Here is a 21147-nt window from a genome sequence, read left to right on the forward strand (position 1 = left end):
GGGCATGCTACTTGCACTGGTGTATAAAGATGAAAAGGAATGTGAAATTTGTTCTTACTTGCTAATTTCCTTGATTCTTGCCTGGGAAGACTACATGTTCAGGGGGCATTCTGTGATCATATGCTTTTCTGTATTTCTACAGGAAATCTTGATTCTCTTGCACTTATTCTTGTAATGAATTTCTTTTTTCACTCCCAACTTTTTGGAATTTTGAAAATATTTTTCATGTTCATTGTTAAGGTTTGTTTCTTGTCAGTTTCTTGGTCAGTAGTATGCTGGCAAGTTCCAGAGCTGTGTCAAATTATACAGTGATTGATTGCTTATTGTTTTATTGTAGATTTGATATACTGCCTAATTTGATGTGCAGTTTACAAAAACTAAAATGAAAACTTAGAAAAGAACACCATTGTTTGATAGGAAAGTTTAAAACCACATACTGAGACAAAGGAACAACTGAAGAACACAAAGTCCTTGTTTGGTGGTTTTGAGCTGTATGATCCATTTAATTTATCAAGGCAATTTTAATTAACTGTATGGTTATTCTTGTACCAAAACTAATGGAATTTGTGCGTTTTGGCAGAAGATTAAGCTACAGTTGACTTCCGGTGATGTCACCAACCAAGATGGAGGGATAGAGTGTTTGTTCTGACCTCGGGAAGTGTATAATCTCCTCTCATCCTAGCAGGAGGGAGTTAATTTAGCATTATTTTTCACATACAACGATCTGGAGTTCTCTTGTGTGGAGCTATGCCATACAAAAAGAAATCCAAGGAGAGTTGGCAGATGGACAAGGGACAAGAGAAAAGCGGCCTGCACCATATGCGCAGGGCCTCCAGTTTGTCTGTGCGGGAGTCGGAAGAGAGTGCGTCACAGGACAAGTCTGAACAGGGAGCTTCTTGGCTCTGGCGCATGGAGCATTCAGCAGCAGTCATGAAAGCTGATTTACAACTGTGGGCGTCAGATATTAAAAATGAAGTAGCGGCAGATAAGGGTGAAATTAAAGATGCGTTGAAGGAAATCTGGTAAGATTTTGCAGACCTTTTGGGGCGTGTTTAGGACACTGAGAGATGGATTAGAGATCAGGAAGAAGCGCTGCAAACCTTGCAATCTATGGTCAGTGGGGCCCAAAAAGACTGGCAGGACTGTTTGTCCAGAGTAGAAGACTTAGAGAACAGATCAAAGAGACAAAATGTACACATCTGGGGGGTCCCGTACACGGAGGAATTCAAAGACGCTAAGGCAGTTGTGCAGGATATTTACAATCATCTGATCATTTTGACAGGCAGAGCCTCTGGGTTCTGCCTATATGTTGAAAGTGGATCGGGCTCATAGGACCTTGGGCCTGAAGAAACCAGACTTTCCCAAGGATATAGTAATGTGCCTACATAATTTTACCGATAAAGAGCAGTTTCTGAGAAAAGCCCAGGAAGTCTGTGTTATCACGTGGAAAAATTACAAAGTGGAAATCTTTCAGGATTTATCATTTATTACACTCCAGAAAAGACGTGAGTTCCGACATGTACTTACTGTGTTGAAACAGAAAAATATCCAATACTGATGGCTGTTTCCCTTTGGGCTATTGATCACAATAAATGGGACTCATCAAAAAGTGGTGCATGATGCATGGATTCTGCTCCGTAAGGAGGGCCTGGTGAGCAAGGAGGATCTGTCTTTGGGAAAACTGGCAGCTCAACAACTGGAGAAATTTGCTGGCAGGCAGCTCTGCAAGGATCACGCAACAGGAGACCTGGTACTCCAAGGGTGGCCACAACTAGGGAGGAAGGATTGGATCTCCCTGGCACCTGATTAACTACTTTCTGAGAGGCCTTACTCTTAACTGTATTAGGCATGGAGAGTACATTATTTTGTTGGATTTGACTGTGGATGTGAGAGGGTGTGAATGTGAGGGCTCTGCTTTGTGTTGTATGGATGTGGGAGTGAGGAGAGGTTTGGAGGGAGAGGGCAGTACAATGTGTGATATGGGATCTGGTGCGGTCGCCCGAAGTCATGGAGGAAGATAGGTGTGGAGGGCTGGTGGGAGACAGGGAGGGGGGTATGGATTCTGGCGGAGAGGGGGTGGGGGGAGTTGGGGTAAAGGTAACAGTAGATATGTATGAGAGAGGGGTGTTCGCTGCAGGTGATGTCGGAAGGGTGATAGGGAATGGAAAAGTTAATAAACTGCATTATTGCAGTTTCAGTGTGAAAAGTTGGAATATACCATGTAAACGTCAATTATTGTTAAAGGAGATAAAACGTTTGGTGGTGGTTATCTGTTTTCTACATTAGACCCATTTCCTGAAATCAGGGAAGAAACTGGTGAACTTTAGAGAATACCCGTCAGGGCTTGGGCTTCTAATAGAAGGGAAAACAGAGGGCTGGTGTGGGCATCCTATTTGCAAAACATTTGAGGGTGACTCCTGTTAAGGTATTGCAGGATGAGGGGGGTTGTTGGATAATTTGGATTGGTGACTTTACTGAACCTATATGCTCCCAGTTCTATGCAAGGGAATTTTTTTGATGAAGTTTTGGCCAGGGTACTGTCAGTAAAGGAAGGGTATTTAATGTGTGGGGGGTGGATTTTAATTTGGTGATGGACCCTAGATGGGATACTACAGGGGTGAGGGGGAACACCTTAAATATGATAGAAAAAGGCTTCACAAATTTTTAGAAGCTTTTAACATCAAAGATGGGTGGAGGTCTCAACATTGGCAGGATAGAGACTATATTTATTACTCCCCAGTGCATAATGTTTGTACTCAGATTGATATGCTATGCCTTGATAAGGGGTAGGGGTGTTGGGGGGGGAAGCTTTTGGCTACTAAAATTGAGGAGATTGTATGGTCTGATCATGCTCCCATCTAGCTGGAGGTGAGCTGGGGGGCTCCACATCCTGGAACTCACTATTGGAGGCTCCAATATTGAGAGATCGATCCATTGATGGCTTGTAAACTTGAGCAATCCATTATGGATTTTTTTGGAACATAATAATGTTGACCACTTCACCCCCAACACTATCTGGGAGAATCTTAAGACGATTCTCAGGGGAGAATCAATTTCTTTCGCCGCTTCCCATAAAAAAAAAAATAGACTGGCAGAGGAGCAGATATTGCAGAAAACACTGACACAGTTGGTTGAGCAGCATAAAAGAGGTCAGGAAGGAGAGCAGATTAAGCTAGGCATTCAGGAAAACCGTGCTGCATTAGAGAAACTGGAAGATGATGACATCAAATTTAAACTGGTGCCTCTGCATCAAAGATTTTTTTAATCATAATAGGGCTGGTAAATTACTGGCCCATAGATTAAAAATTCAGCAAACTCAATCTAATATTATATCTATTAAATATTAGAGAAGGTAGAGAATGACACACGGAAAAAATCTGTCCCATCACTGCCCCGTCACCGGACCACCGTCCCCTTCACTGCTCCGTCCCCACCGTCGCCTTCACCGCCCCTACCATCTCCCTCTCTCCTCCCCCTTACCTTGCGGTGTAAAGAAACTTAAGGGAGGGAAGGCACACAGTCACTGATTGTGCGTGCAGCCCCTTCCCTCCCTCCGGCAAAATCTATCTCCCTCTCCCTCCTCCTTATCTTCGTGGCGTTTTAGAAAATAAATTGATGCCGGCGAAGCCTGCCTGTGCTGACCTGCAGTCACATGTATGTGGGCGGAAGCTTCTCTGACACAACCGAAAGTTGCGTCAGATGAGAAGCTTCCGCCCACACAAACGCGACTGCAGGGTGGCACAGGCAGGCTTCGCCGGCTTCAATTTATTTTCTAAAGCGCCACGAAGGTAAGGGGGAGGGAGGGAGATAGATTTCGCCGGAGGGAGGGAGAGGGCCGTGTGCGATCAGTAACCACGTGCCTTCCCTCCCTTAACTGCAGGGACAAGGCCATTCACCGCTCCACGGGGCGGTGGATGGCCTTGTCCCCATGCCTGCAGTGAGCACTTCCCCCCCCCCCCCCCACTGTTTCAGCGGGTTACCCGTGGCTCTTCGCGGCTAGCTGCAGGTAACTGCCACTGTGTCATTCTCTAGTATGATTCTTACTGATAGGGACAATATTCAGCAGTGCTTTAGAGAATTTTACCAAGAACTGTCAAGGGTCAGATTCTGCTATTGACACTTATCTGTCAGATCTGAGTTTGGTATCTGTGTCTGCATCTGATGCACAAGGATTGGATAGTGATGTGACTGTGGAGGAAGTTCTAAAAGTGACACTGCTCTTAAACCAAGGAAATTCCTGGGGTTGGATGGGTTCACAAGTTTATTGTATAAAAAATTTAGATCCTTAGTAGCCCCCCTGCTGGTCAGGGTTTTTAACTCCCTGTGGAAGGGGGCACAGATGGTATGATAGTTATAGATCTATATCCCTTTTAGGTATAGACATGAAGATCCTAGCCCACTTATTCACCCTGATCAAGTGGGGTTCATTGGTGGGAGGCAGGTGACAGATGGGATCCAGCAGGTACTCACTCTAGTTTGGCGGACTTGCAATGAGGGTTCCTTTTGGGTAGCAGTAGCGGTAGATGTGGAAATGCATTTGACCGCATGGATTGGAAATTTATGACTGCAGTTCTGCGATGCGTGGGGTTTGGTGAATTCTTTGTTTCGTGGATATTAATGCTATATAACAGCCCACTGGCTTGTGTTAAAATTAATGGGGGGCCTTCCCTCCTCCATTCGAGCTCTGGAGGGGCACTAGACAGGGTTGCCCGCTGTCGCCTTTGCTCTTCGTGTTGCTGATTGACCCACTAGCGCAGAAGATTTGCCAGTCAGATCGGGTACGGGGCATTGGGATACAAAGAGTAGAACACAAACTATCACTGTTTGCTATGATATTATGGCTATTGTAGAACAGATATAGCAAATTGTTAATTTCTAGATTGTCTCAGGATATGCACTGGATTCAGATAAAGGAGCAAAGATACATCATGACAAAGTAAGATTAAAATTTTGTTCAAAGAGTAGAGTTTTTAGTTGAACCTTAAACTTTTGGAAACTTATTTCCAGACGGATATATAGTGTAAGATCCATTCCATGATTTTTTTTTAAAAAAGCAGATCTTGTAGACCTGAGAGGAAGATTCTCAAACCTCGCAGGTAAAATCCAGTGAGTCGATGTAGTGCCCTTAATGGGAATGACTTTTATTTTATGGGTGATTCTCAGCATAATAGCATGTGAATTATATGCATGTTATTTATGCGGAGAATCGCCAGTAAAGAGTGGGAGGAACTGTGCTCTCCCTGCCTCAATCAACTGAGCCACGGGTCTCCCCAAGTCCTGCCGACTCAGCTGATTAACTGGCAGAGAGAGCAGCAGAAAGAAGAGGTCCCTCTCCTGCTGATACCCCCTTTGCCCACCACTGCCAGGATCCCCCCAACACACTGAACAAGATTGACAGTAGGTTGCCCACTCCCTCCTGACACTGCTACTGGGGGTTCCCTGTCACCACCACCACCCCTACCATCAACCTAGCCCCCCCCCCAAAAAAAAAAAAAATAAAACATTCCGAGCAGGAGGGATGTCCACTCCCTCCCGCTGTTGGTGATATCCCCCCTTTCCAGCAGGAGGAATACCCACTCCCGCCACCAGTGATTCACCCCCCTCCTTGGCATGAGGAATGCCCACTCCTTCCCGCAACCGGTGATTCCCATACCCTGGCAGAAGGGATGCCCACTCCTTCCTGCCACTGGTGATCCCCCTCCCTTGATACCCCCAGCAAAAGGGATGTCCACTCTCCCATTGGCCAGGATCCCCTCCCCCTTCCCCCCGGTGCCTTTATGATGATGGCCATAGGGATGCCTATTCATTCCGGCCAGCAGACCCGCTTCTTCAAAATGGTGGGCCTTCCCGGTGCATCATGATGCACCGAGAGGGGTCTAAGACGCTGATTAGCCCAGGTGCTTAAGGCCAGTCAGCGCCTTAGGCCCCTACCCGGTGCATTCCAGGATACACCAGGAAGGGAAGGCCCACCATTTTGAAGAGGGAACCTGCTGGCCGAAGGGTGTAGGCATCTTTCCAGCCAGCCATCAAAAAGGTATTGGGGGAGGAAGGACCCTGACTATGGGAGGGAGTGGGCATCCCCCCTGCCGCAGGTATCGGGGGGATGGGAATCACTGGCAGCGGGAGGGATTGGATAGCTGTTTGTTGTCCTGACTTATTCTGATAGTTATGTTGGTACCAATATCGGTGTTAAATGGATAACTTTGGTGCCACTCCAAATTATTCTGATACTATCTGGATAACGTCAAGATGGTCAATAATGATTTTTTGCAATATTCTCCAGATAGTCCACTGATTTACAGTAGCATTGGCTCCAGTAAGCAGCACTTAACTTGGTAAAAGTCGCTCCTACTTGATTAAATGCCCCTCTTATCCCAGGACAAGCAGGCAGCATATTCTTTACTGATGGGTGACGGCACCGACGGAGCCCCGGTACGGACAATTTTAGAGTGATTGCACTCTAAGAACTTGGAAAGTTCTAGCAGGCCGCACCGCGCACGCGCGAGTGCCCTCCCGCCCGACGGAGGCGTGCGGTCCCCAGTTTCTTAGTTTCCGCAGAGCTAAGAAGACGCGTTCTTTTCAACGGCTGTTGAAAAGCTTTTTTTCTTCTCTTCCCGCTCGCGTAATCCTCAGGAAATCTTTCTTCCTCTTTTTCTTTTGTTCCTTTTTAAAAATAAATAAATAAATAAATAAAACTTTACGGTTTTTTTTCGGTTCGCCCCAGCAAGGCCTCGGCCTTCGATTTGGCAGAAGCCGTTTTCACGTTCATGCCCCCCAACCTGGGTTTAAGAAGTGCCAGCGGTGTGCACGGCCCATTTCTCTCACCGACACGCACAACTGGTGCTTACAGTGCCTGGGTCCAGACCATCAGGCGTCCACCTGCACCCGCTGTGCCACTTTAAAAAAGAGAACTTTGAAAAACCGTCAAATCCAACAACGGTTATTATTTGGTGCCGATATGTCTGACCCTGCGGCACCGGCACCGACATCGGCCCCGTCTCAGTCGGCACCCACCTCGTCGACACTGCGCCGGCGTCGCATCCTTCAGGTAAGCCGGCTAAGAAGCCTTCCCCACTGGAGCGTCCTCCGGTCTCAGTAGCAGCGAGCCCAGTCCTGCCGACCTCGAGGCGCCCACGGAAACACTCCGCCCCGATTGAGGTAAGCCCCTCGACCTCGGGTTCCTCCTCTTCGGAGCGTCGAGCGGCACCGCAGGTACCGCAGAAGAAAAAAGCGGTACCGGTGCCTTCGCTGGACGAGCGAATTGCTGCCGTCCTACAGGTGCAACTCAAGGAGCAGTTGCAACAGCTCCTTCCTGCGCTATTGACACCGAGCCTTCCAGTCCCGGTCCGGTCTGAGCCACCGGTACCGACAGTGGAGCAGCTTCTTTTATCCGCATCCACTTTGTCGGTACCGGTACATTCTGCTTCCTCGGTATCCATGCCGATCTTAGCACCAGAACCGAGGTCCTTACACCAGGCTGTGCAAACTTCGGCACCGATACAGCCCTTAACATCTCCCGGTACTGCTTCTCTAAGGTCGGGTAAGTCGACACACAAAACTCGACACCTGGAACCTTCCACACCGGAGTCCCGGGATCGCAGCTTCCAAGTTAGGGATCCTGATCTGAGGGGTGACTCCGAAGAGCCTCTTCTCTCTGAGGGGGAGTGTTCATCGGCTGACGAGGATCCTTCTGTTTTAGATCCGTCCTCTAAGCCAAATGCAACCTCTTTCACCTCATTTCTGAAAGAGATGTGTGAATCTCTCTCTATTCCCTTGGAGGCTGAGTCCAAAAAATCCAAAGCGTTCCTTGATGCACTGGATTTTGACCAGCCTCCAAGGGAATTTCTGAAATTACCCCTCCACGATATCTTGAGAGAGACTTTTTACAAGAATCTGGAGACACCTTTGACTATCCCAGGAGCCCCTCGTAAATTGGACTCCTTATATAAAGTCATCCCCATTCCTGGCTTTGACAAACCGCAACTCCCACATGAGTCTCTCTTAGTGGAATCCACACTAAAAAAAATCCACGGGAGCTAGTGTGTATGCCTCAGTCCCTCCTGGCAGAGAAGGTAAGGCCATGGATAAATTTGGCAAGAGGTTGTATCAGAATGCGATGTTGGCTAACAGGTCAGGGAATTATGCCTTTCATTTTTCTTTTTATCTAAAGCAGTGTTTTTCAACCTTTTTTGGGCAAAGGCACACTTGTTTCATGAAAAAAATCACGAGGCACACCACCATTAGAAAATGTTAAAAAATTTAACTCTGTGCCTATATTGACTATATATAAAGTAATTCTCTTGAATAGGAATCAAATAAACACAAAGAAAGTATTTTATAATTACTTTATTATGAAATATTAAGTAAACAGAATAGTGAAAAATTCTAAAATACTTTATTCAGTGCGAAACCTGGGCCTGTTTGGCTGAACACAAAGCTGATATTCTGGCTGGAATCGAAGAAAGACACACACGTAGCTCTTCGTCAACAGCCGTTCCCTTCACCGCCCCGTCACCGCCATCCCTTTCACCGCCCCATCACCGCCACTGCCATCCCATTCACCGCCCTGTCACCGTCCCCGCTGCATCCATATAAGCCTTAGTACTGTAATATTTAGCTTATTCCTTTCTTATAAATCAAAGTTCCTGCTGCTGAACTAGAGAAAGAGATGTTCAGCTGGCAGGGCTTTGTTTATAAATTTTTATCAACACAACTAATATTCTATTTTATCCTAAAGCAAAAAATAAATAAATAAATATAATTTTTTTTTCTACCTTTGTTGTCTGGTTTCTGCTTTCCACATCTTCTCATTCAATTCCTTCCATCCACTGTGTGTCTTCTCTCTACGTCTTCCATTTGCTGTTACTGTGCCTCTCCCTTCACCCCCCCCCCCCCCCAATTGGTCTAGCACCCATCTTCTTCCCTCCGCTCCCCCATAGTCTGGCATCTGTCTTCTTCCCACTCTGTCTTCCACATTTCCCTTCGGGGTCTGTTCCTCTCCACCCTCCTTCAATGTCTGTCCTATTCCTTTCCACCACCACCCTTCCCTCCCTCCTTTACCATCTGTTCCTTTCTACTACCCTTCAGCTCCTCTCACGTGGCTTATCTATCTACCTTCCTCCCTCTTATTTTCATGGCACGTTACAATGTAATTTGTGCAAGCCACTGGAGCCTGCGAGCTCGGTCCCTGTCCCATCCCCACAAACCATCTCGCTTCTGTGCTCCTATTTTCTCCATTTCTAATATCTCCCCTATGTATCTGTCATTGCCCCACCCCCCCTGTGTCCATATACCATCCCCATGGCATGTCCCCTTTATGTCTCTGTCCCTATGCCCCATGCACATAATTTCCCCTCTTTCTGTTACCTTCCTGTGTCCAGATTTCCCCTATCTTCCTCTTCCATACCAGTGTGTCTCTTCTTTTCAACCCCATCTAGCTTTTTTCCCTCTTTCTTCCCCCCCCCCTGCTTCTAGCATCTGGCTCACCTGCCTGTCCTTCCCTTTCTTTCCTGCTGTGGGTTTTTCTTTCCGTCTTCATCCCCTTGGCCCAGAATCCTTTTCCCTTTCACTCCCTCCTTCCAATTTGAGCCGGGAACACGAGCGATCGCACGGTCCCCGCAGCCACCACTCGCCTGCCCAATCGATCCTACTGTTTTGCCAGCTCTCTCCCTTCGCCTCACCTTAGTTTGTAGGTTTTGTTTTTCGGCGACATGCACGCTTTCCCAAAGAGCCGTGCACGCGCGGCTGCTCAGTGTTTAATCTTCTGCTCTGCTGCAACTTCCTGTTTCCGGTTGCGTCAGAGCAGAAGATCGAAACTGAACAGCAGCGGGGACCGGGGGAGTCTCATGGGAGCGCGTGCGGGACCCGGCCTGAGGCCTAATCAGTGTCTGCACCGTACGGCACACCAGGCAACATCTCGCGGCACACTAGTGTGCCGCGGAACAGCGGTTGAAAAACACTGATCTAAAGCATCTCATTCAAAATCTGACTGCTTTTGAAAAGTACCTCCCTGACGGCAAGAGATCTGCGTTTCGCCAAACTTCTTCATCTCTCCTACAAGTTCGAAAATTCATGGTCCGGTCGATCTACGACACATTTGAACTGACCTCTCGAGCCACGGCCATGTCGGTTGCCATGCGTCGTCTGGCATGGCTCAGAGTCTCAGAACTTGATGTCAACCATCAAGATCGACTAGCTAATGCGCCTTGCTTAGGCGATGAGCTCTTTGGCGAATCCATGGACTCCACTACACAAAAGCTCTCTGCCCATGAGACTAGGTGGGATACTCTCCTCAAAACTAAAAAGAAGACCCCACCAGCCCGGCCTTTTCGGCAGCAATCGGCCTACCAACGCCGCTATGTGGCTCGCCCTTTGCCACCGGCTCCTCAAGAGCCTAGACGCCAGCGCCAACAACAATGGCAAACTCCTATCCCAGCACAGCAACAACAGGTAAAGCCTCCTCCACCGCAAAAGTCTACCCAACCCTTTTGACTTGGTTCTCCAGGGCATAGCCAGTGTTCTACCATCTGCCCATCTTCCACGACCCATAGGAGGACGTCTTGCTTTTTACATCAGCCGTTGGGAAATCATCACCTCGGATCAGTGGGTCCTCAACATCATCCGCCACGGCTACTCTCTCAACTTTCAGACTCTTCCTACCCAAAGTCTGCCAAGAGAGTCTGCTTCGAACACTCCTCAGTCTTCCCTCCTTCAAGAGGTTCAATCCCTCCTCCTTCTGAACGCCATAGAGGAAGTTCCTCTAGATCAAAAGGGGCAGGGATTCTACTCCCGTTATTTTCTGGTCCCCAAAAAAACAGGAGATCTCAGATCTTCGCGATCTCAACAAATGCTTGGTCAAAGAGAAATTCAGGATGCTTTCTCTGGCCACTCTTTACCCTCTTCTCAATCAAGGCGACTGGCTATGCTCCCTCGATCTCAAAGAGGCATATACTCACATACCGGTCAATCTGGCCTCCAGACAGTACCTCCACTTCATGATCAATCATTGTCATTACCAATACAAAGTGCTGCCCTTCGGTCTTACCTCCTCTCCAAGAGTGTTCACCAAATGTCTGATTGTGGTGGCTGCCTTTCTACGCTCTCACCACCTTCAGGTCTTTCCTTACCTGGACGACTGGTTAATCAAGGCCAATTCATCTCAGACAGTACTCCTGGCCACCAACCAAACCATCCTGTTCCCAAATCTCATCTCATCCCCACTCAGAGACTTCAATTCATTGGAGCGGTGCTGGACACAGTTCTCATGAGAGCGTTCCTGCCGCCCAATCGTCTTCAAACTCTTCAATCTCTATGTCAGCAGGTACTTCCACAACGTTCCATCTCTGCCAAGCAAATGATGATACTCTTGGGTCACATGGCCTCCACAGTTCATGTCACACCCTTCGCACGTCTTCACCTGCGCACTCCTCAATGGACCCTAGCTACCCAGTGGTCCCAAGCAACGGATCCTTGCTCACGACACATATTTGTGACATCATCTCTTCGTCAATCTCTTCAATGGTGGTTGATATCATCAAATCTCTCCAGAGGTCTTCTGTTCCATCTACCTCCTCATCAACTTGTCATCACCACCGATGCCTCCCCTTATGCCTGGGGAGCTCATTTGAGCGAGTTCCAAACTCAAGGCCTTTGAACGGCCCAGGAAATGAAGCATCACATCAATTTCCTGGAACTCAGAGCGATGTTTTATGCCCTCAAGGCCTTCCAACATCTTCTCTTTCCTCAAGTCCTACTTCTGTGCACAGACAATCAAGTTGTGATGTACTACATCAACAAGCAGGGTGGGACAGGCTCTCGCCTCTTGTGCCAGGAAGCCCAGAAGATTTGGGCTTGGGCCACAGATCACCAATTATTCCTGAAAGCTATCTACATTCAGGGAGAACAGAATTCCTTAGCGGACAATCTCAGCAGAATTCTCCAGCCCCACGAGTGGACTCTCGATTATTTAACTCTACAGTCCATCTTCGCTCAGTGGGGCACTCCTCAGATAGACCTCTTTGCAGCTCCTCACAATCATCAGCTGCCCCTCTTCTGCTCCAGACTCTACGCTCCTCACCGTCTGGCAGCGGATGCATTCTCCTAGATTGGTCCAATCTATTCCTGTATGCTTTCCCTCCTCTGCCTCTCATGTTCGAACCTTGTTCAAGCTCCAGAGGGAACACGCCACCATGATTCTCATCGCTCCACGGTGGCCCAGGCAACATTGGTTCTCCCTTCTACTTCAACTCAGTTCCAGGGAGCCTATTCTTCTTCCACTGTTTCCTTCTCTGCTTACACAGCACCAGGAGACCCTTCTGCATACCAACCTTCAGTCTCTGCACCTGACAGCTTGGTATCTCTCGGGTTGACTTCAACTGATCCTCTTCTGTCTCAGCCCGTTCGTTCTATTCTGGATGCCTCCAGGAAACCGGCCACTCTGCAGTGTTACCATCAGAAGTGGACACGGTTTTCTTCCTGGTGTCTTCTTCATCATCATGATCCCACTTCCCTGGCGGTGGAGACCTTGTTAGATTATCTTCTTGCTTTGTCTGACTCTGGTCTCAAGTCTACTTCCATCAGAGTCCACCTCAGTGCTATTGCTGCTTTTCATGAGCCGGTTCATGGGAAACTTCTCTCAGCTCATCCCTTGGTTTCCAGATTCATGAGGGGTCTTTTCAATGTGAAACCACCTCTTAAGGCTCCTCCTGTAGTCTGGGATCTCAATGTGGTTCTCTCCGCCTTAATGAAGCCTCCGTTTGAACCTTTGGCTACAGCTCCTTTCAAGTTCCTTACTTGGAAAGTGGTCTTCCTTATTGCTCTTACCTCTGCCAGGAGGGTCAGTGAGCTACATGCACTAGTTGCGGGTCCACCTTTTACAGTCTTCCATCATGACAAGGTGGTTCTGCGTACACATCCGAAGTTTCTCCCTAAGGTTGTCTCTGAATTCCATCTCAACCAATCCATTGTTCTGCCTGTCTTTTTTCCGAAACCTCACTCTCATTCTGGAGAACAGGCTCTGCATACTTTGGACTGTAAGCGGGCTTTAGCTTACTATTTAGACCGTACTAAGCCCCACAGATCATCTCCTCAACTATTTCTGTCCTTTGATCCAAATAAATTGGGACGTCCTGTTTCTAAACGTCCGTTGTCAAATTGGCTTGCAGCGTGCATTTCATTCTGTTATGCTCAGTCCGGACTGACACTGGAAGGTTCTGTCACTGCCCATAGAGTTCGAGCTATGGCAGCATCTGTGGCTTTCCTCCGTTCCACTCCTATTGAGGAAATCTGCAAGGCTGCTACTTGGTCCTCAGTTCATACTTTTACATCTCATTATTGTCTGGATGCATTCTCCAGACGGGATGGACACTTCGGCCAATCTGTTTTGCAAAATTTGTTTTCCTAATGGCCAACCTTCCCTCCATCCCTCTTTTTGTTAGCTTGGAGGTCACCCATCAGTCAAGAATATGCTGCCTGCTTGTCCTGGGATAAAGCACAGTTACTTACCATAACAGGTGTTATCCAGGGACAGCAGGCAGATATTCTTGCGTCCCACCCACCTCCCCGGGTTGGCTTCTTAGCTGGCTTATCCTAACTGGGGACCGCGCGCGTCCGTCGGGCGGGAGGACAATCGCGTGTGCGCGGTGCAGCCTGCTAGAACTTTCCAAGTTCGTAGAGTGCAATCACTCTAAAATTGTCCGTACCGGGGCTCCGTCGGTGCCGTCACCCATCAGTCAAGAATATCTGCCTGCTGTCCCTGGATAACACCTGTTACGGTAAGTAACTGTGCTATATGTAATATGCAATCAAAGTGCAGTGAGTGTATGATAGTATTCCAATATCTACTTTACGGCACAAAATTTGAATTCAAAATTATCTTTATTGCAGCTTACTATATCAGATAAAAATTAATTTATAATGATGCTTTCTAGTTTATTATCCCTCCATAAAGTAGACATAAACATTGGATTTTCCTGGAGTTTTTATCTCTGCAATATTATGTAATCTCTTTTGATATTCTTCCTGCCAATATGAGCTCTCTGGGCAGGAAGGAATGTTTACATTAATGGCAAATGTTTCTGCTTACAGGATGATTTTCTTTTAATACATTATGATAAAGGACCTTGCCGTAATAAATTAGGTCACTCCAGGGCATCAGTCATCTGGCACAGGACACAGGTAAGGTCTATGGTTTGTCTCTCTGCACCACTGTGATCTAGTATCTTGGAATGTTTCCATCAGCAAAGGATGATTTAGAATTGAAATAAGGTCTTGCAGCACAGATTTTCACTGTTGAACTTCATTTCAGCTAATCAGTCCAAGAGACAGAACAGCATATTATACTGTTGTACCATGGTGTAAATAATATGTTTTGGCACTGCTAATTATGAAAACCATTAGAGATTCTCACTGCATACGAGACTGCAGTTTATTCTCATCGGCTTTGCAAACAAGAGCACATGGGGTTCTTTGCTGTAATAAGCAATTGTTCTTCTAATTCAACTTTGGCATGTCAGTTTAGATACAAGTTTCTTAATTCACAAAGCATAGTAAAACAGTTAAAGGAATACAATGGATATATAGTAACATGCTTAATAGTTTGAAATAAGGATAAAAGTAGAGAAGTCGAGAAGGAAAACTAAGGGCATACATTTAGAAATGGCCAACTTTAAGTTTACTAGTTAAAATAAATATCAAATTCCAGTGCAGTACGGATGGTAGGCTGAACCATAGGGTACTCAATCCATATTCATGAGCATACTACAGAAGATGGCAATCACAGCTTTTGAACACTTCTTCCTTCTCCCTGGTCTCTGCTGCCCTCTTCAGTTTCTCTTTTTGCAGGTGAGCATGAAGGTGTCTTCTGATCTGCTCAGTTTATTTCTTTTATATTTTGCAGTTTTTCACTCTGGTCACAACTTTAGTGTGATGTCAGAGATCCCTTTTAAAGGGTCTTCTCTGCCTGCATGGAGAAGAGCAGATTTTTAAGTCTGCAGCTGGTAGGTGTATCCTTCGGGGACCTGTTTCAGCAATCCTGAGGTGTATAGAGGCAGGGGGGTTCAGATTTGGTCCATGGAGATCCGACTGGCAGCCCAGGGATCTCGGTGAGGTGGCTGAATGACTGGAAGCACAGGATCTCTCTAAAAGAGCTGCACCTGAGAAGAGTGCAGCACCATTTTTCCAGCACATGGTCTGTGAGTAAGGCTATATCAGGGATGGAGTCCTCTGACTCTAATACTCTTATATCATGCCTTGTTTACAAGAGATGGGCGGCTGAAGAGCGCCCTAGTACCACATGCTGTACCAAGCAAAACAGGAAGCCGAGAACGTCAAGTTTAGCTCTCAGGACACAGCACACGGCTATTGGGCTTGTTAGGGGACCAAAAATTCTCCCAGGTGCCCCGGAACAGAAGCAAGGGGTGCCAAACTGGCATAGAGGTTCTACAGCCAAAAAAGAAGTCTCCTCCCTTAAAGAGAAGGAGAGTTGCCTGCTAAGACATTTACCCTAGAGTTTATTAATCTGCTCTAGCAGGAGTATGTGCACTGCCAAACTACACCTATCGGGTCTGCTGGTGAGCGACCTACGCACTCCTCGGGATCCTCAGAGTGCTTCTTGCATGAGAGGTCCTCCCCGATTCTGATTGCCTGTCAGACAGATTCAGGGGATGAAAGTTCAGACTTGATCCCCTTACTGTCACAAAGCGAGACCTTCCTCAAGGAAGATGCAGCCTTCTATGTAGAAAATCAGGATAGTGTCCCGTCTATGGATCAGGGAGAGGATCCCTTGATACGACGACTGTTCAAGTCTTCAGCACTGCTTGACATTATTACTGAGTCTCTTCGCAATCTTAAGATAGACCCACTCCAACCCCAGTCATCCCAGTGTTCTCTTCTGAGTGGGGTCCGGTCTCACCCATGTCTTTTCCATGGCACCCAAATGCAAAATTCCTGGTTACAGAGCACTGGGAGGCCACTGAAGGCTCGCTTAAGGGGGTGGAAGCCATGACTAGGCTGTATCCTATGGATGAAGAGTTTCACCAAATGTTTGCTATGCTAAAAGTAGACGCCCTGATAGCTCAGGTGACCAAACGTACTTCCCTACCCAGTGAGGGAGGAGTCCTACTGAAGGATATGCAGGAGCACAGAGTGGATATGGTCCTCAGGAGATAGTTTGAGGCCCTGGCCTTTGGAGTTAAGGTGGCATCAGCAGCTTCCTTTGTCTCACATGCATGCTATTCACAACTGCAAACCCTGGACATGACAGCGACTGAGACTCTACCACAGCTCATGCTGGGCATGTGTAAACTACGTTGTGGATGCTCTCTGCATGCTTTAGAAGCTAAGAAAAGAGAATCTTGATAGTGGCTCACCCAGACATTAGATTCTTCAAGGCTGCCGATCAAAATCAATTTTCTTCCTGGAATCTCGACATGTCAAACTCTAGCCCGTGGGCCAAATCTGGCCCACGGCGTAATAAAATTTGGCCCACCAGACAATCAACAATAACCAAGAAAACACTGTGGAGTGACTATGATCCTGAGATGGACTTTAATAGAAGAATCAATGTTCCAATTGTGTAATAAAACAATCCACATAAAAATAAAATAATCCACATAAAAACATAAAGAACCTAGTCTGCTGGTAGCGCAGGACCCAACACGGTCCACGTTTGACAAAATGCCTTCTTCAGGGATCCCTAAAAGTCCTATGGTGGTAAAACCGATATGTGGAGAGAAGAGCGCTGCTAAAACCAAAGCATTTTTACTTAAGCTGGCCCACCGGCACACTTTTTTTTACTGAAGTACAAGCGGCTTCCCGGTCTCATTAAAGCAGCATGTGTGAATGCGCTAGTCCTGCCAGATGAAGACCTCCCAGCAGAAGACACATACACTGTGCAACTTGTGGCAGTGTGTCTCTCCTAGCTTATGCTGCTCCATCCCTCACATATGCTATGATTGTGCAACTTGTGCAGAGACTGGCAGGAAAAGGAGCCGTATTGAAATTGGAGCCCTGCCACCGCTGAAGCACGTTCTCTCTGCCGCGGTCCCACTCCTTTTCTGACATATGGAACCGCGGCAGAGGGAATGTGCTTCGGTGGCGGAAGGGCTCCGATTTCGACGCAGCTCCTTTTCCTGCCATCTCTGCACAAGTTGCACAACTATAGTACAGTGGTACCTTGGTTTATAAGCATAATTCGTTCCAGAAGCATGCTCGTAAGCCAAAGCACTTGTATATCAAAGCAAAGTAGAGAGCTGCACGGGAACGAGGATGACGGGAATCCCGCAGGTCCCCCTTTAGGTCACGGGGATCCTGTGGGGACGCCCCCTCGAATTGCGAGGATCACGTGGGGATGCCCCTCGTGGTCTCGGGGATCCCGCGGGGTTCGATGCAACTTGAGCCGCAAGACTCGTCTTCTTTTCCTACCTGCCCTGCAGCAGCACACATAGTCGACTGGAAGTCTTCCCCAATGTCAGCGCTGACATCGGAGGGAGGGCTTAAGCAAAGCCCTCCCTCCGACATCAGCGCTGACATCGGGGAAGACTTCCGGTCGGCTATGTGTGCTGCTGCAGGGCAGGCAGGAAATAGAAGATGATCCTCGCGGCTCCAGCTATCTCCCAGAGCTCCATTTGGATGAGAAAGTTGCTGGCAGATGAGGGCTGGACATGAATGTGGGAGGCAAATGCAGGACACAGAAGGGGTCGAATGTGGGAGGCAAATGCGAGACAAGGAGGTCAAACATGGGAGGTAAACGGAACACAAAAGAGGGGAGGGAGTGCTTTTTTGGACACAAGGCATGAACTTGGGAGAGAGGATGTAGGAAGGGAGGGAAAGAGATGCTGAGGTGGGGGAGGGAATGCGTTTTTGGACACAGAAGGCATGAGCTTGGGAGAAAGGGGGAAAGAGATGCTGAAGTGGGGAACAGAATGCGTTTTTGGACACAGAAGGCATGAACTTGGAAGAGAGGAAGGGAGGGAAAGAGATGCTGAGGTGGGAGAGGAAATAGAAAGGGAGAATTGGGCGTGGGTGTGTCAGTGATAAGGAAAGAAATGGTTGTGTACACGGGGAATGGAAAAAAGAATTTTTGGTCATAGGGAGGGAGTGAGGTACAGATGAGAGGGAGAAATATTGTGGAAAGGGAACAGTGGGACAGATTGAAATGGATGCAAGAGGGAGGAATGTTGGACATAGTGGTGAAGGGAATGGAGCGAGAGATGTGGCATGGTGCTGGAGAGGGGTGATAGAAGGAGAAATTTTGAGCATGGGGCTGGTGGGCAGGGGCGAAAGATGAGAAAGGGATAAATGCTGGACCATGGTAGGAGGAACCAATAGACAGCAACAGAAGAATTTACAGAAGATGGGAAAGCGGAAAAAAGAAACTGGGACCAACTTTATGGAAAAATAAGTCTCCAGACAACAAAGGTAAAAAACAGAATTTATTGACTAAAATATGTTAGCTTTGGGAAATGTATGGAAAAATAAGTCTCCAGACAACAAAGGTAAAAAAACAGAATTTATTGACTAAAATATGTTAGCTTTGGGAAATGTATATAGCAGATGTCTTTGTATTGTGTTCAAAAGAAAAGGAAATGCATTTCTGGTTTTATTTCTACAGTGTTGAAGTACTTGCTGACCCTTGCTGTGACTGGTGGGGATCCCCAAGCACTGCCAGCAGAGGACCTCCTCTAGAAACAGCCAGAACTCCCGTCCACCAAGCACAGCAGTCGCTGGCAACATCCATGAGCCACTGAGGTGCCAGCATCTGTGACTCAGGGATGCTACGGTTGCCTACCAAGCTTGGCAAAAGGGACCCCCCCGGCCAACTGCAAAGGAAGTCCTCAGCTGACAGCTTGGGGGTTCTCATCAGCTGAGTATTTATATTTTATATTTACATTAGAGGCTCTGATAGAAACCCATTTACAAAGTATGTATTCTTCCCAATTAATATTTCCAAATTAATAAAGTGTCTTTACTTATTTGTAAATGGGTCTCTACAAGAGCCTTTAATTCAGTAGCATAATTAAATGAAATAACTATTTCTGAAGTTTCTAGGGACGGGCGGGGTCGGAGGAGATTCCTCGCGGGGACGGGTGGGATTGGAGCAGATTCCTTATGGGGACGGGTGGGGACGGAGGAATTCCTCGTGGGGACAGGTGGGATTTTGGCAGGGACGGGTGGGATTTCTGTCCCTGCGCAATTCTCTGAAGCAAAGTTCCCCATAGGCTATAATTCAAACTCAGAAGATTCGTTCTACAACCAAAGTTTGCTATGGTGACCCAGAGGTGGGTACCTGCCTGTGGGTGCTGCAGCCCTTTCAGTGTGGTGGCTTCCTTCCCTCGGGGTCCCTGTGCGGCTGCCCTCCCGCTTCGTCCGATGTCTCTGCCGTCCACCAGCATCTCCCGGCTTCCGATTCAAGCCAGCCGCCATCCTGCAGAAGCATGCGCAGGACCTCTCAACTCCCGAGTCAAGCCGCCCGCCACCCACTTACAAGCACGCAGTACGTCCTGCAACCGACTGCAGCAAACAACCGCAGGTGTCACTGAAAGCACATTGACAAGAGGAGAAGTCTTGGGCTGAATCACAGGCAATTCCTCTGGAGGGGATATGTAGATCAGCAGCATGGTCTTCCCTTCACATGTTCACTAAATTCTATAGGGTAGTTGTAGAAGTGCAGTAAGATTCTGCTTTTGGGTCCTCAGTATTGAGAGCAGGGTTATCTATCCCACCTGGGACTTTGGGGATTGCTTAAGTATGTTCCTATGGTTCAGCATACCATCCCTATTACACTGGAAAAAGAGGTTGGGTTCTTACCTTGTTAATATATTTTCCAGTAAATAGGGATGGTATGCTGAACCCCTACCCCACCTAGTAATTTCTAATGTGCTTGTTTCTGCCTTAAGCTTCATGGTACTTGCCATAGCTAAAACTTATCTACCAGTTGGACTATGGGTTCAGAGTCTATAAATAGAATCTCAAGAAATGAGTTCTAATGTTCAAGCTGTTGATTTTATTGAATGTGTTTTGCTGTTCAATAGCAATGTTTATTTGGGTTGGTTTTGTTTTTTTTGGGGGGGGTTTGTTTGTTTTTTTGCTGAATTAGTATCATTGTTGACTGTTATAACATTATATGAGCAGATTAGAACCGGTTTTGGGGAGCTCTTCGTGTCCCTCCTCCTCCTGTCTTGTACTCTAGAGCTCTCGCATGCTTTGGTATGAACTGAAGAGAACAGCAGAGACCAGGGAGAAGGAGGAGGTTTTCAAATGATGTGATTGATATCTTCTGTAGTATGCTCGCGAGCATAGATTGAATTCCCTACGGTTAAGCATACCATCCCTATCTATTAGAAAAGATATTATCAAGGTAAGTACCTAATCTCTTGTTTGTTAAAGTCAGACTGGAAATGGAAGTTAAATAGACTTCCAAGGAATTATTTTAGGAACCTACGAGGTCTGTCATTTAAGTTTGTGAACTCATCTTAGAAAAAGTGCTACGTACCTCATTGCTGAATATCACTACGATAACCTTACAAGTATTCCACTTGGGAAGCTATTCACTGATGTCAGCGCCTACTCCACCCTTCAGATCACTTTTGGAACTCTTTTTCTGCAATATCCATCAGAGCTGTTGTCATATTACCCTTGATGTTCCGAATGTTATCTAAATATGTTCCTTTCAATATTTCTTTGGGTAAAGAAAAAGTCATTGGGGGCCATATTAGATGTGTAGGGAGGGTATTCCAATACAGTTATTTGTTTTCTAGCTAAAAATGCCCTCACAGACAGTGCTGTGTGAGCTGGTGCATTGTTGCGATGCAAGAGCCATGAGTTGTTGGCAAAAAGTTCAGGTTGTGTTTGTCTAACGTTTTCATGCAGCTTTTTCAGCACATCCAAATAGTAAACTTGGTTGAATATTTGTCCAGTTGGTACAAATTCATAATGAAAATTTCCTCTGATATTAAAAAGGTTATCAACATCGTTTTGACTCTTGATTTGACCTGGCGGACTTTCATTGTGCACTTTGACACTTTGTTTCAGGGTGTTATTAGTACACCCATGTTTCATCATCAGTGATAACATAACCCAAAATGTCTTAAGAGACAAAAATGCCTCCCTCAAACAGTAAAGTATTGAACAAAATTTTATGTACTGTAC

At 46.9% G+C, this 21147-nt stretch overlaps 1 protein-coding gene across 3 annotated transcripts in view; it reads left to right on the forward strand.

Moving 5' to 3' along the window:
* Positions 1–21147, forward strand: part of RNF144A (ring finger protein 144A) — a 74287-nt gene that overhangs the window by 50131 nt on the left and 3009 nt on the right. For all 3 annotated transcript variants that reach the window (XM_033939209.1, XM_033939208.1, XM_033939210.1), the window contains exon 7: positions 14086–14175. In XM_033939209.1, the coding sequence (XP_033795100.1) occupies positions 14086–14175 (90 nt within the window). The remainder of the gene's footprint in view (positions 1–14085; positions 14176–21147) is intronic.

The sequence above is a fragment of the Geotrypetes seraphini genome, chromosome 3, assembly GCF_902459505.1.
Source record: "Geotrypetes seraphini chromosome 3, aGeoSer1.1, whole genome shotgun sequence".
In the NCBI taxonomy this organism is placed as follows: Eukaryota; Metazoa; Chordata; class Amphibia; order Gymnophiona; family Dermophiidae; genus Geotrypetes; species Geotrypetes seraphini.